The 16,690-nt window shown below is 42.9% G+C and overlaps 1 protein-coding gene across 1 annotated transcript in view; it reads left to right on the forward strand.

Annotated features, from left to right (window-relative positions):
* PAK3 (p21 protein (Cdc42/Rac)-activated kinase 3) overlaps positions 1-16,690 on the forward strand; it is a 72,258-nt gene that overhangs the window by 20,179 nt on the left and 35,389 nt on the right. Inside the window, exons 2-3 of the mRNA XM_009327837.1 lie at positions 7,688-7,884; positions 14,286-14,386. Coding sequence (XP_009326112.1) covers positions 7,710-7,884; positions 14,286-14,386 — 276 coding nt within the window. The 5' untranslated portion in view covers positions 7,688-7,709. The remainder of the gene's footprint in view (positions 1-7,687; positions 7,885-14,285; positions 14,387-16,690) is intronic.

The following is a 16,690-nucleotide window of genomic DNA, read 5'->3' on the forward strand; positions in this document are numbered from 1 at the left end:
CTTAGCAGTTTAACTGGGTGACTCTTGAGGTCCAGACAAAGGACATAATTATTTAAATTTGAAGAAATATTTAGTCAAAACCATTAAATTCACAGCTACTGCATTCACATCCTTTCTATATTTACTTTTTGACACTATCACTGCAAGTGCACTGTTAAGAGTGAATTTTAAACCAGTGTTAGTAAGTCATTCAGTAAAACTGTTAATGCTGCAATTCCTAACCGAAGCTTGTTTATCCCACCTCAGAAAACAAACAGTTGCAAGTCCTTGTGACCCATGTAATTTTGCCTGGATACAACCTGAATTCAAAATACGCCCTCCATCCAGGGAGCTGCTTAGGAGCAGCTAGTTCAGAGGCCAGAAGTTACTTGTAGCAAGTTTCAGAGGATAACTTCTGAATAAAATGAATATATTGGAGGAAATCATAAGCTGCTTACAGGGTGTTTGCAAACAGAAACAGAGAGTACATTCATCAAAGAAATTACTCAGTTTGAATAATTTGTTCAGCTCAGAGTCTGTTTACCTGCCTGTGAGGGGAATGGGGAGGCTTAATTCGCAAATGTTTGTATTGTGCCTTGAGACAGTTGTATGAAAGACAGCATGAAAATGAAGCATTATTTTTATGGTTTCCAGGGTTATAATTCCGTCTGTAGTTTGCGTGACTGCTGCCTTTTTTCAGGGTTGTATAAAGAAGCAGTGCAATGGTTGTTTTGCAAAGCGTACATGTGGGGGAGGTCCCAGAAAGACGTCTTTACTCCCAAAGGCACCGAGGCACCCTGGCTGCGTCAGCCCTGCCTGCAGAGCCGGCCCCACACACCCATCTCCCAGTCTGCAGGCACCCAGGGGTGGAAGCAGCTGAGCACAGACTGCCCTGGGGGCATTATGGACCCCGAGTGCCCAGGCAGAGTTGGGTCTGCTTTAGCTGATGCTGAATATGGCCCTTTTTTATCAAAAAGGCATCAGTATTGTATTTTAACGTAACTAAGTCTTGCAGAGAAGACAGTAAACATCTTTCACGTAAGTAGTGAAACCGTGACTGCATCCTTTCTGCACAACTAACCAGCTGCTCTTTCAAATGAACTTTAAGAAAACTGCAGGTAAACATGCAGATGTAGAAAAGCAGACACAGTTCTTCTGCAACTGGGCTGGGAAGTACTGTATAAATACTTTCAGATAGTACTTAACAAACAGAGTGTCTCAGTACTCAATATCTATAGAGAGTCCTTCTCAGTTACATCACCATTGATTTCTGGGAAATGGATGAGTATCACGGGGAGCAGAATTTGGCCCATATAACTAAGCAATAAAATATCTTTTTTTCAAGAAGTATATTTATAAACAAAGAGTGAGCAATTGCATCTTCAAGTTACGTTTGCAAAGCTACTGCCTGAAAATTGGCATGGCTCCTTCCAGTCAAGGGATCTTAGGGATGCAGTTTTGCTGCATCACAAGCTGCAATAGTATCTCTGAGGCTTTGAAAATGAACACCAGTGTCTCTGCAAACAGGATAGTCTTTGTGAGTTTTAATTGGAACCAGTCATGTCTGAATGCTGCAGACTTTGAAATAACGTGACTAACCTAAGAAAGCTATTCAAGATCTATCTACAAACAGTATTCCCCAGATACACCGGGGTGAAGAGCTTACTGGGATAAAGGCCCAGCATGAGATTCTGCTCGGAACTTGGACTGAGTTGAACCAATTTTTTTGGTGTGTGTTGTTTTGAAGACATTTGGGTGCTTCAAATATCTTCCTCTCCTCTCCCTAGCTTGGCAAGAACTAGATGCAAAAATATTATAAGACAGGCTTTTGCAAAGGGGGAAGCAGAATACCATGTATTTAAAGTCAATGTTTGTCTTTACATTTAACAAAACTGGTGATTGGAAGAGGTGGGGGGGAAGGGAAGGGACATTGGATCTATATAACCCTGTAATAGTTGTGTAGAAGCAACTGACCTGGCTGAGAATTTAATTTCAGCTTTTGCCACTTGGCTGTGAAGCCCTAGCTAACATACTCGAATACTCTTTTGTATTTTGGTACAACAGTCTGTTTCTTTAAATGCTTCCTTAAAGCCAACAGGCATTGAAAGGAATTTTCTCTGGAAGTAGGTAGTTATTGGGTATCTGTCCTCTTTGTTGCACACATGCTATTATCTTACGAATTTCTTTGAAAAGGGTTACCAGCACTGCCTTGGTTGCGCTAATGGGGTTTTTGAGGACTAAGATGAGGAAAATCCTGTTGATTGTGCACTCCATCCTCTTGGCAAGCACAGGCTGGCCTCTTCCAAAAGCTGTCCCTGCTGACAACCTGGGTGGCTCTCACAGCTCTGGTGTGGTACGGTGAAGTGCTCTGGTAGCTGTATTGTAGCAGCGCTCAGAAGTGGGGCACAGTGTTTCACAGGTCTGTGTGCAGGGTTTACCAGGATCTCATCTCCGCTGCAGAATTATTCTGCAATCTCAGTTCTGCTTTTTTAAAATTTACTCTCTAGTGCTCAGGGCTGCAGCGCTGAGCTGCACAAAGAATGTGACAGGAGTGTAAACCAATGCCATGCTGTCTCTGTGAGCTTGCGAGGGCTGTGGAATATTAGCTCAGAGACCCTGGAACTGCTCCCTACCCTTTGGTCAGAGTCCTGTGGATTTTGCAATCCTTTGGGCATGGAGTATGTTACTTTAGCATTGTTCTCCTAGAATTTGCAATTCTGATACAGGTGGGAATTGGAGGGGTTTTTTGTCTTGTTGAGGGGTTTGCTTTGAATAACTTCTTTGGGAGAGGGTCTTCAGCGGATTATGTGCTTCTTGAAGTACTGCATAGAAACTTAGTCAGCGTGAAGTCAGAGACTTGGGAATTCATCTTGCACCTAAGAAATGGAAGTTTTGTGACCATTCCTCTCCAGGGAAGAACGCAATCATCAACACTTTGCATGTCGAGTTGAGACAGCGTTACAGGGAGCAAGGTTGCCTGGGAGTCTGCCAGGAGGCATAGCAAAAACTCTTAAAACCGACGTGTGTTTTGAGTGGAGAGACTTGTGTCTGTATGAACAAGAGGTGTATGAGGGGGGTGACGTAGCAGAGATTATTTCTGGGAGGCAGGAATTGGTGCTGCTGCAACACTTAAGGATTCTTAATGAGGCAGTAGTTATCATTTCTGGGCATGGAAAAAAGGGTATAAATCCCATCTTATAATCAGGAGGCTGAATGCACTGTTTTGCTAAGAGTTTCCTAGGAGTGTTTCGTTGCATGCTTGCTGGTTTGTCAGATAATGAGAGCAGTGAAAGTGTTTTGTTTTGAAAGGTAATCTTCAAAGAATGAAATTCTCAGTGAACCTCACATTTGTAAGAAATCAAGATAATTAGCTTTTAGAATAGAATAGACTATTTCAGTTGGAAGGGATCTACAACAATCATCTAGTCCCACTGCCTGACCACTTCAGGACTGACCAAAAGTTAAGGCATGTTATTAAGGGCATTGTCCAAATTCCTCTTAAACAGTGACAGGCTTGGGGCATCCACCACCTCTCTAGGAAGCCTGTCCCAGTGTTGGACCACCCTCTTGGTAAAAAAATGCTTCCTAATGTCCAGTCTTTGGACCTTCCAAAAAAAACCAACCCAAAACCAACAAAACCCTAAGAAAAAAAAAAACAAACCACCAGAATTTGGCTGTTTGACTGAATATGTGGATATGGCATAATCATTTCCAGTAGACAGAAGGTGGTTTTGGATGGGGTCGTCCTATGCAGAACAAGACTAGTAGGACCAAGGACTTGTTATTACGACAGGAAAAACTGGCCCCAGGATAGAGTTTAACTTGGGCTGTCATGCTTGTTGACACTTCTCTGCAAAGTAAACCTGAGAAGTTTCTGAGCTGAATATGTCTTGTTGGCCCTCCATTCTTTACAGGTTTTCTCTAAGTTAAGGTTGGAGTGAATCCGTACAAAACACTTAAAATCTGAAGTCTTATGTGATAGTGAATGTTCTTTTGTCGTGATGCAGTGGTACATGGAAATTCTCAAAATTAGAATGTATGGAAAAGCAGATGGGCTCTGAGCAAGAAAACCATAAATTATAAGTCTCTTGGTGTGTATTACCTCGTGGTTTGCTTTAGTTTTCATTTAGACCAGCTTTAGAAAGTTAATATCAACCGTTAAACCTTTTAGGCTATCTTCCCCCCTCTTTTTTTTTTATTTTTTTTTCTCTAGTTTAGAAGTGAATAAAAGAGCTTTGTACAGTTCTTGAAACTGAGCCTGAAACAGCTCTGAACAAACTATAGTGTTCCTTTCAAAATCTTGGAAATAATTACATCATAGGCAAATTGGGCCAGAAACCGTTAATAGTATTCTTTGTGGAATGAAATCCCATGGGAGAACCTATTTCAGCAAGCTGGCATTGTTTACAAATAGATACAGTGACAGATACAGTTGTCCCATTCTGAGGGACAGCTGAAACTCTGTGCCCTATAATGGACTTCACAGAATAACCGTCTTGCCTTTGATAACAAGCTGAAAACGTGCCTTGGTGCTTCTGTGGTCAGCCTCACGCCAGTGGTCTCAGGGAGTGAAGGCTGTCTTTGGCACTGGAAAAGTACGTTAGGTGGGTTAAAGAGGAAATAAAAGCCTCTGTTGCCATAAGCTCCTAGTCTGTGAGAACTGCTGGAGGGATGGGGAGCCATGTCCAGGTGTCTCTGTTGGGCTTCATAAGCTGGAAACTCCCTCGCGCTTCCCTGTGCAGAAATACCTGGGCATCGTGCGCTTTCCCTTCACCAGGATAACACGCATGGCACATGTAGTTCTCCCTATCACAATAAAGGTCCTTGGTTGTTGCCTGCCAGAGTCCGTGCCCTTAATCCCCACAACCTTACAGTAGTTTTCATCACTGGCTCTTTTTTTCTTTTCCACCCTTGCCTACCCCCCATTACTGGAAAACCTTCTGCATTTCAGGATAGAAATCACAAAGATTAGTAAAGTTAACTGTTTGACCTAAATCTACAAAAGCATTCAGTTCTCTAGGTAAATAGGCTAGTCTGTACTGGAAAGTTAGATCAGCACAAGCCCTAGCCTGGGCACAATTATAGCTATTCCTTGGTGATACAAAGCACGTTATTGCCTACATATGTGCTTCCATAGGAGGGTGGGCCATGTCCCTCCATCGCCAGAGCAGGTCTCCCAGTAGATCTCTACCTGGACAGCTGGGCTGTGTCGGCAGAGCCCTCTTGTGGGGACCGGGCACATGCCGGGGACCGCGGTTTTCCGTGAAGGATCACTTCTGTGCTTTCCCAGGTGGTGTGTTCCGAATGACAAAAACATCCTTCTGTCTGACAGCTGCCTCCAGTACATGACTTCATTAGTTACGAGTGTGTGATCTTTTCCACGCTTCTAGGCCTGAAGGCAAAGCTATAGGGAACAACGCCTGGTCGGTGGCTGCCTGTGGCTCAGTATTACCTGTGCAGTATACAGGTGGAGGTGAGCAACTCCATGGGGTAGGGAAGGTCTAGCAGTTCACATAGGGCTGGAGCCTACGAGTAGGCATCCTCTTTGGCTGGTGAACACCATATTGATCTACCAGTAGAGCAATTGTTCGAGCTCTCCCTAATTTGCTGCAGGCAAAATATGCTAGAATAGCTCAGATCACTAATTAAACATAAACCAGTTGATGAAGTCAGCTGGGAAGGATGCTCATACAAACTGCTACCCTGATGGAGGTGAGCAACTGGGGTCAGCAACGTCTTTAAGTGCATGCTTGTGAATCAAGATCTCCAGGATCCCCGCTTCATGCTGTATGTACTAGGGAGAGGGCTGGGACCAGCTGTTGCTAGGGTTTTCAACTGTGTGACCCCGGGACGGGTCCCTGGGATCCCTTGGGGATCCAGATGTTCAGGAACCCCGCTTTGTGGATGCAGGGACCGGTGCAAAACAGAGATGTGATGGTATATTTCATTTATTGTTCTTGTCACGGGGCAGATGCTTTGAATCTCAGATCTGGCATTTTGGGATCTCATTTAAGTGAAATTAAAAATGTAAGTCAAGTAATAAAAAAAGAAGTGATTGTTTTATGTGTGGTAAAAATGGTAACGAAAATGGTTATTTGAAAATGGTAACGAAGGCTAAAATGCCCATGTTATGAAAAACAGTCTCAAGTGAACATCTCTAAATGTTTCAGTTGGTCATTTAGTTTTTATGTGGAAGGTATTGTCAGTTAAGCAATGTGGATTTGATTATCCCTTATTAATGTATCAGCTGGAAATCCTGGCAAAATTCCAGCTATAGCAAAATAAATGCAACTGTTGAAAATGTTAACCTTGGTTCTTAAAGAAAAAAAGCCCACCACCAAACAACCCTGAAAACCTTCAGCCGTGGCAGCTTTACCAGACCAAAGCGAGAGCAGCAATGCTGTTACCAGCTGAGCTTCGGGACCTCTTTGTGTAAGTGGCAGTCATCATGTTTGGCTGATACTTCTGGGGGAAAAAAAAAAACCTACGACTTCCACAGCTGAAAAACATAAGTTGCTTCATTTTAAATTTAAGAGAGTAGGTGATGACTGCAATAACTTGTGTTATCTGTGAATCAGCACGAGGAGAGATCCATAACACATGTACAGTGGTGTGCACGTGCCTTCCATAAAAGGAGCCACATTGATTTTAGAGGGGTTGGAAGGCAAGGTGCCTGTAGAGTTGTAACCTTTAAAAATATGCAATATAGCTCGCATCGCATCTGATCTGTCTGAAATCATACTCTATTTTCAGGTTTTAAAACAGTTCATTTTACCAAGTATTGCTTGCTTGTTAAAACAGCTGCTTAATCCAGACTTGAATTTTAATATTTAAGATAACTAGAAAGATTAGGAATTGGAAAAGTCTGACATGCCCTGTGTCTTCCCAATTTATGAAAGTTTTGTAACAATTTCTGGGTATTTTTTTCCTTAGATCAGTACCCCTGTTCTTAGCGGTCAGCAAAAGATCATCTGTGTCCACTCCCTGGTGATGTACCATACTTAGGACTTTATGGTGCTGTTGTTATTCAAAGCTGTGCCACAAACTACACTGGTAACAGACTTGTGTGGCAGCAGGACAGAAAGAGGAAGACTTGAATTGTTTTCAGGATATGATAATTTTCCTGCTTAGTTTTTGATTGACTTTAAAGTAAACGTATTGCTCATTTTTATGTGCAAGAAAGTTTTTAATTGGTACTTCTGAATGACTTTCCTTTGGGAAGATCATTCCTTTTGAAGCCCCACACTCCCATGACTAAATCCTCTCCAAACACAGAGGAGGGAGGGAACAGAGATCTTAATGCTTGCTATCCATATCCCCCCAACATGCACCTCATTTCTTACATCATAAAAATGGTTCACTACAATACCAGGTCGTTTCAGTAAATCATTTAAATTTTGCTTTGAAAGTCTGGTTTTAGAGGAAAATTTGGATTGTAAACAACTGCAGGAAAAAAGCTGTAAATAAAAATTTAAAAAGCCTTTAACAGGGATTAAAAAAAGCTTTATTTTAGTGGTAATACAGTGATTTTTAGGAATTGGCCACTGCATTTATTTATAGTGACCAGCAGTAGACCTTATTCAGAGCAAAGTTCTAATAGAGAGGCTTCCTTATTCTGCCGGAAGGCTTTTCTTGCCTTCTTTCCTCCTCAGGACACCAGCCTTGGCATCCTTACTTGACAGGCATGCTTTCTGTTCTGCTTTTGCAGGAGGCTGTGAGGGCTGCTGAAGATGTCCGATAGTCTGGATATTGAAGAGAAACCTCCAGCCCCACCGTTGAGAATGAACAGCAACAATCGCGATTCTTCAGCACTAAACCACAGTTCAAAACCGCTCCCCATGGCCCCTGAGGAGAAGAACAAGAAAGCCAGGCTTCGCTCCATCTTCCCAGGAGGAGGGGATAAAAGTAAAGTATCAGCAGTGCGAATGGGTGGCTACATCTGTTTGCTTTCTGTTGGTTGCTGCCTTTACTTTCTGCCACTGTTTTCTTTCTGTTTCAGTCGAGAACATGGTAAAGTCCTTCCAAAGCCTTCTGTTCCAATTACTCTAGTAACATGTTTCTAAAGAGGAGGAGGTGTTCAGTCAGTTACTTTCTTGTCTTTGAAAAGCCAGTAAGACATGCACACATTGTGCGACTTGCCTTTTAAAAATAACTTTATAGTTAAGCTGGGGAATCCTTTCCTTTGGATTTTGCTTTGCATTTGCAGTAAAAACAGAGATGAGGTGGTGTACTTTTGAAAATACATTTGCAGAAGTGAGAAGGCAATATGCCTGACGCTTTTGGGTTTTTTCTTTTTAATGCACCTACATTCCAGGAACAGGAGCAAGGCTCTTCTTCCTTGTTGCTTTTGCAGTGAGAGTGGATGCAGAATGGCTTGGTTTAAAACCTGCTAGGTGTGGTTACAGCAAGAGAGTCTTTTAAACATGCAGGAAACGGCATTTCAGTTGCATTCTTTGAAATGCATTTGCAGAAAGGAGTGTGTTTTGAGTTAGTGTATTTACAGAATTAAGGGAAGGGATCTTCTTTCTTTTTTTTTTGTAATGCCATGGGAACCGATGGGCTGCACCCACAAGTGCTGAGGGAGCTGGCTCATATCACTGCAAGGCCGCTCTTGATTATCTTTGAAAGGTTATGGTGACTGGGGGATGTTCCTGATGACTGGAAAGAAGCAAATGTCACTTCTGTCTTTAAGAAGGAGGATCTGGGGACCTACAGGCCAGTCAGCCTCACCTTGGTCCCTGGGCAGCCAGTGGAGCAAATCCTCCTGGAAACCATTTCCACACAAATGAAGGATAAGAATGTGATCAGGAATAGTCAGCATGGATTTACGAAGGGGAATTCATGCTGAACCATACTGACAGCCTTCTACCATGAGATGACAGGCTTGGTGGTGAAGGGAGAGCAGTGGGTGTTATTTCTACTTCAGAAAGGTGTTCACGCAGCCTCCCATTGTATCCTCACAGACAAACTGATGAAGTACAGTCTAGTTAAGTGGACAGTGAGGTGGACTGAAAACTGGCTGAAGTGCTGAGCTCAAAGCATTGTGATCAGCAGCATGAAATCCCGCTGGATTTCAAGTGGGAATTCCGCCTTCGATGTGCATTGCTGTTCCTCCAAGGAGAGCTCAGAACTATGGAACTGTGGTCATTCCCTCGGAGCTCCAGCTCACCTGCGCTGCTTGGCTGCCCCGTTCACAAGTCTCTTCTGCAGGTCATGTGGAGCAGTTGGAGTTAGTCTGGCATTCAAAGCTCCTCACAGGCCATAGAAGGCACGATTTCAGCCCCATTCCTCCCCTGAGTCAGGGGCAGTCCTGATGGCTCCTCTCATGTGAAGGCTGTGACTGGATGGGCCCCTTCCTCAGGCAGACCTGGCTGGTTCACTCTGCAGAGTGCTTCCCAAAATGTCCCCTTCTGGGAACAAAATTAATTTTCAACTGGTTCATTTTGAAGGCCAAAAGTAAAATCTCTCCTGGCTTGTTTAATTCCAGGAAGGGCTTGGGCCACTTCTTCCCCTGACTGCCAGCAGGATGGTATTATCCCTCTCCGAGGGAACATTTCTTAAGCAGGAGGTGCTGTGTGAAATGCATGCAGAAATGGGGAGATCCAGAAGCAACCCCTCCTGGAAATGGTCAGTGACATTAAAAATAGATGTAATTACCAGTCAGAGCAGTCTTAGGAAACATACAAGTATCATGATTTTAAATGTGACTGTGAGGGAAAGTAAGCTTAAGATTTATAGCTTAATTTTATTGGGTGAAATAATAAATGGAGGAAGTTTAGCTTGGCTGGCCAAGCCCCTTGAGGTGGTTTAATCTCAGGGTTGGCTTGTGGGTCAGGGTATCAGCTGGCCTGTGCATGCTTCACAGACTCAGTGACACATTTTTGAGAGTCCGGCTTATGAAACAGAAGGTGATTAATATGGCTGCTCTCGTCTAATGCAGTGCTTTGCAGCATCACAAATTTATATTAATAGCCCACCACTGGTACTAGTAAACAGAACGTGAAGAAAACACCATGGCAGGGTGTTTCTGCCTGAACCTGCAGGAACTTTGTCGTCTTTCGTTTGCTCACCAGACAGGAGGGATGTGAGGATGGATATGCCGTGGTGTGTTCTCTCCAAGGCAATGGTGTATGCCGGGACTGCTGTGCTCAGGGACCAGGAATCTTTTGCGGTCACTCCCCTGTTGGACTGTAGGGTTTTCAGTTAGGATTTGAGCACTTCTGTGTCTAAAACCTTGTTTTGGCAAGCCACTGATGACTCTGTGGGGCCCCTCTGTGCTTGTACAGTTGAAACAAGCCACTTAGGCATTAGCGTCCTGCTCCTCCCCATAGCACCTGATCTCCTTATGTTCCTTGGTGTAGCTCCTCTCGTCCCCGTTCCTGGGGTAGGGTACTCCATTTCCTGGGGGCAGGAAGCCAAGGCAGACAACTGAAATAAGTTTCCAGCGTCATGTGGGCAATCTGAACCTGTTCCCCCATAGCCCGTGCTGAAGCTGTGGAATTGGCCTTCCTTCCCTGGAGGTAATGATGGTGATGGGAGCCATGGTGGAGTTCGTAGCATTAGTGTTTCCTTTCAGCAGAGTGCTGTTACCTCAAGAGAATTGAGAGCAGAAGGAAATGGCTTGCATTCTTCCAGTTGTTTGATACAGCCTTGTTCTTCTCTCATTAAACCACCTGTAATTGCTGTGCTATGAAATAAATTAATACTGTGCGTGAACGGGTGGCTCCATGAAGGCGCTGTAGAGCATTCAACCTGAAGAAGTGAGAGGGGAGCAGGCCCATCACAGCTCAGATGCCCATTTCAGCTGAAGAGGTACATCCGTGTTAAGATTACTGGGTGAATAGCATCACTTCCATCGAAGCTGCTTTAGATTTAGCTGTGGGTGGGAGCAGAGTCTGACCTTAGTCATCTGGTTGCCTCCTGTACAGAAAAACAAGAAAAGAGGGAAGGAGAAAAACCCAGCGGGGTTAAGATTAATGGAGGAGAAAGAAAAGGACAAGGCTGCTGGGGTAGGACAGGAGGAACAGAGCAGGAAGAAGGATGGGAGGACAATGTGAGTGACAGTGGAAGGGAGAGGGGATGGAGGAAAGAACGGAATGAAATGAAGAGGAGGCGAGTAAACAGGAGGGCGTAAGCTTGAGGTCAAACCCTTCCTCCCTCTCTGGAGAAAAGCTGCCATGTTTTTCTGCCAAACAACTGCTCTTTTAACATAATGATGGTGATGATGCAGACTATGGAAGACAGAAAACTCTTTCCTTATTCTCTTTTAATCTGTAATTGTTGCTGAGGTGGTGTGGGTGGCCCTCATGGCTAACTGCAGCAGGAGTATATTGTGAGGGGTGTTTATAAGAAAATCGAATAGGAACGTCCAGTATAAAGCCCTTGAATCCAGTCAGTCATTGCTTCAAAGAAGTCATGCCTTTTTGTATCATTTTGCCAGCTTATGCAAAACAGAAGTGATTTGAGTTGCAGGGCACAGACAGAAGTGTCAAAGTTTTTAGGCTGGGGAGGGGTGAGGGTGTTGCAAGGAGATGTTTCATTCTGTATTTAATTTATAGTTTATCAGCATTTGGACCATAGGTGTGTTATCTACAGTCTGGTAGGCAGAGGGCTGTGGAGCAGATGAGCCAAATCTTGGGGAATGAGCTGGAACGCTTGCCCCGGCAGGAGAAGCTTAGAATGGACAAGTGCTGCTTCTGATGGAACGTTTTCTGTAATGCCTTATTTCGCTTCTAGATTTGACTGTTGCTTTGAACTGAATTTGATGATCCTTTAAATCTAATTTTCACTGCATTTGCTTGCAAATGATGAGGTAGGAGAAGCCAGTTTTGTTATCTACAATAAAAAGTTATATATGCTGAACGGAGATGACATCTTGTAACTGGCAACATCTATCCTGAAAATTAAACAATATCATCTTAGAGGTAAAAGAAGGGGAAAAGCCTTTAAATTTGTATTTGATATATTGCTGCCATCTTTACTGAATGCTAAATGAAAATAATTCATCAATTAACATTGTGTAGGGGTGTGCAGTACAGACAAAAGGTGACAGTTAATTATTTGATGAGGATAAATGCAACAATGCAGAGAAAGGATTAGAAACATGCAAAATACTCTAGACTATAATTATGAAGAGCAGAGCACTTTCCAACTAAAGGAGGCTGTAAGGTAGAATAAGATAGATGTGCAAAGAGAGGCCTTGCGGAGCTACTGTCTGTGAGCAAAGACAGACCCAGGCTGGGAGGGGTGCTGATACATAATGAGTTCAGCCTTTGGATGAGACTCCTAGGTAAACTTAAGAAGCTGGCAAACATAATACTAAAACACTGAAGGAAAATGTTAATTAAAGGTCCATGAGCACAGTAGTGCTTTATTTAGAAGACTGATGTGCCAGAAAATAGATTTCGCAAAGCTCCATCCTGCTCGATATTGGTAGAATATTGGTAGAAGGGGACACTTGGTTTTGAAATAAGACACACACAAAATTGTCTTCCTCCAGTTGTTTTTGAAGTGCGTAGCATGGCTGTCACTGGCGCTGCACTGAGGGAATATGGAAGGCAAAGACAGGACCTGAACAACTGCTCCTTTCTCTCCTTCTGATGTGTAACTGTGGCACGTGTATTCATTTTCATATTATCATTAATAAATGGTGATACACTGGCCTTTAGAGATCCTGATACAGAGTCCCATTGTGATAGGCACAGTATAAACCTCTCGTATATCTCTGGGTTTCTCACAACTGTTAGCGTGAAGTCATGTCACATCAGATCTATAGAGCAAGCCTGCTCAGGACCACGATGAGGATATGTAAACCAGACAGGCATTAAACTGGTACGACGGGCAGCAGAGGAGAGGTGAGATCCTGGGGTGCAGAGTGCTTTCTTTAAAGACGTGAGATGATGTGACTTTTTTGTATTCTACATGAGCGCTTTATGCGTGTCTTATTTCTTGAGTTTGTGTTAATAACTCTCACGTACTGCAGGTGGGCACTGTCATATTTGATCTGTTCCAATCATTAGCATGTAATTTTTCCACTGAAACAACAAATGTATTTGGTAGAATGGCAGTACCCCTCGCGGCTGTTACAGGTATACCACTGGCACTAGAAAAGATCCTACAGATAGCTCTGTACTGTATTATTCAACCACGTGGTAGTTAGTCTTGGAGCATGCTGGTTCTCCAGGGAAGCCAAATATTTCAGGTACCTGCCAGCAGGATAGATGTTTGAACGTGGGTTTATGCTATGTTTCTCTGGGTGTTTGGGAGTCGTCCAGAACTGGCATAATTGCCACCATTTTTCAGAGAAATCTCTGTTGAACATGGATTCTTGACGCATCAGACTGAAGGCAGCTTCTCTCAGCCTTTATTCTACTCATTCTTTATCATGGCCAAACTGGGCTGATGTGAGATTCGTCAATAGTAAAAAGCACAGGAGATGGATGACCACAAGGGATGTTACTTTCAAAAGGTGTTAAAATAGGAGGGAGATGAGAGAAACGCATGCAGATTGACTGACTTCCAAGACTGTCTCCTTCAGTAAGATACTCCACACTCTGTGAATACTGGTGGAGTGATTTAAAAACAAGGAATTCCTGGAGGCTAATAAAGCCTGGGTTTTCTGGTTGTATGTCTTAGTTAATTGAGAGCTCAAATGAAGCTTTTCCAATGGCATTTATGGGATCTTGTTGCTGTGCAGATTCTGGGGTTTCTAATACAGAGCCGCTGCTTCAGCCTTTTAATCAGAGAGGAGGCAGGAACAGGATCTTTGTCTTCTCCTGAGCTGCCTGTTTTCACAGAACTTGTAGGAACCTGATTATCTTAAAAAATCTCTCCTCTCTGATTTGGCTGAGTTTGACAACAGGTTCAAAGCATGTTGGAGAAAAGACACACGTGCAAACAGACACGCACATGCATGTCCTGGGTGCTTTACTTCTGCAGGAACCCACAGAGCAAAGTCAAACAGGAGTTAGTTGCTAGGAACGAAAACTTGATGAAAAAAAGAACTGATAATAGAAATCATACTGGTTGGAGATAACCTAAGAAGGCTACTTCATGAACAGCTTGCTTTGGCAGCTGTGACACTGATTGGAAGAAAAACAAAATGAAATAACACCTTACAAACCTTCCCCAAACAGGGGTTGACAGTTAGGCTGGTGGTGTATTAGCTTGCATCTATTTGTCAGGTAAGATGGATGTTAATTGATTTGTTTTCCGCTTCTAAAATACTATTTTGAGCACACTCGATTGTGAAAATCTTTGAATGAAAAGCTGTGCAGAAAGTAAGTGTGTTAATGTTTTGCCTCTAGCCAACAAGAAGAAAGAGAAAGAACGTCCTGAGATCTCTCTTCCTTCAGACTTTGAACATACCATTCATGTGGGATTTGATGCCGTCACTGGAGAATTCACAGTAAGTAACCGCTGTATTGCGTGCTTACCAGAGCTTCTGGTTTCTTGATGGTAAAATAACCTCCTGTTGCCAGAAACGTCAGATGACAGCAGCCAGGCTGTGAAGAAAGAGACTCTTATTTGTTGGGCTTAGGATTTGGAGTGTTTTACTTCTGATTCAGGCTGCTTTTTTTTCTCCAAGGATTGTCAGCAGAGTGTCTGTGGAAAATGAAAACTAGGAAGAACGTAGGTGTATGCTTTTCAGTCCGACAAGCTGCTACAGGGGTTGGTTATTCAGTATCTTTGGAAAAGCATGAAAAACCCACACACATGTGCACAGTGTATGTCTTGCTGTAGACAATCAGCCCCAAAGTGCAAAGTCCAGCTGCTCTGCAGACAGCCCTTGGAGATGCCCAGAAAGCGGCAGCGTTGTGGAAGTCCATTCATTTTCATTTAATATCCTTCAAAATATGTCCATAGACTAGGTGATCAGACACGTTTCTAGCCTTTATGTATTAATAAAATAGCGGTCAGCTTTTTCTACTTATATCACGACAAAATATATGAAGTGTTGGGAAAAATGAGTCTGATAGAAGCTCCTTGAAGTCTGCAGGGGGCTTCAAAGCATTTTCTCTCAGACTACTAGTTAGGTGCTGAAACCATTAATCCTTAAAGCTAAGATGGCAGGAAGCTTACATTTGGTTGAACTGTGGAGGTGAGAGGAAACACTAGCAACTCTCCGTACCATCAATAGTACCCTGTGAGCTAAGTGGTCAGACTGTGTTATCATCGTGTGTCAAATAGCAAAGTGTGCTCATGCTGACTGGCTGCATACACCAAACAGGATGGGACAAATCATTTGCCTGGACAAAGGATGGTTAGTTTTCAGAATTTTGAGCCCTGAATGTGATTTCTTCATCTTCTTTTACTTTTGATTGCTACTTTTGTTTCTCAAAAACATTTCAGAAAGCTGGAAACTTTCTGTATGCCACAGAAGCAGTAGCAATAGTAATAAGCACAATAACAAGAAAAAAAGACACATTTAATGACAGCATGTCTTCAAAGGAGTAGTGAAATTAAATTATCCTTAGTACTTAGGAAATACAGCTACATTTAAAATATGTAGACGACTTTTTAAAATAGATGTCACTTACAGAATCTTACTTCAAAATTTATTCTGTGCCAAACACTAGGGCTTGATTAAATGCTCATTTAAAAAGCCCAGATGTGGTCATTTTTGATCAGAAACCTGGCATAAAGCTTTTAAAATTGTGTTTTCCCTGCTATCTACCCTGGTTTCCCTCTTTTTTTCCTGTCTGTCTCTCCCTGTAGCCACTTTATTGTTCGGGTTAATCTTCAATGCCATTCTCTCTATCTTGGTATCGTATTATGTATTCTGTTACTTTCTGCTTTTGTTTTCTCCCTTTTGTGTTTGCATCCCTTCTCCCTGTCCATCTTTTCTTTCTTTCCTTCCTTCCTCGTTTCACTGCTCTCCCTACTGAATGTTCAGCTGTTCTTATTCTATATTTGTTCTTCCTTTCAGCCTTCTGCCTTTATTTCTACCCTGTGCTTCAGACTTTTTCCTTCTGGCTCTGTGCAAACGCGATGGGTCACAATCGTGTTCTCTCGTAGACTGACTGGTGGTAAGGATCCCAGTTAGTTTCATGTCCCTGCCAGCTGGAACAAAAAGGAGGGACGTCGAGGTTAACACACTTCAGTTCTAAGCACAAGCACTCTCTATCAGTACTTCAGAGATCACGGTTTGGATCAGTTTGAATGTTATTATTATCATCCAGCGTGTCAAAATAGTCTCTAGCATCAGAGATTTTTTTTTTTTTGTCTCAGATGCCACCAGCACAGGTCCTGGCCTTTTACAGAACAAAGCGATTGTACATGGCTAAATATGTCCAGCTTCATTGCTGTAGTACAGTTTCTTTTTACTATCTTTTTCCCTTTCAAAACAGTGGACATTAGATGGCTGCTCTTTTACAATTACACAGTATTTCTACAATAATACTTGTTCCTAAAGTGTGGAAATGCAGCGCTGCAGTTTGAGAAGGCTCTAACCAGTTCAAAACAAACCAAAGGGACAGGTGACTTCCCCCGTGCAGCTTGCCAGCACAGGACTTAACGCCGCAGTCCTTAGTGGAGTAAAATGTCAGTCAAAGCAAGGGGATTTTTGCACCATTTAGAACTAGCTATCAGCTCCTAACTAATCCCAGCTGCAAGTATTACGTTACACATTACATTAGGCATGTTTTACACATTACATTAGGCATGTTTGATTTGTCCCAACCTGGATACAACCTGTGTATCAGCTGGGTAG

The sequence above is a fragment of the Pygoscelis adeliae genome, unplaced genomic scaffold (genome assembly GCF_000699105.1).
Source record: "Pygoscelis adeliae isolate BGI_AS28 unplaced genomic scaffold, ASM69910v1 Scaffold14, whole genome shotgun sequence".
NCBI classification, from domain to species: Eukaryota; Metazoa; Chordata; class Aves; order Sphenisciformes; family Spheniscidae; genus Pygoscelis; species Pygoscelis adeliae.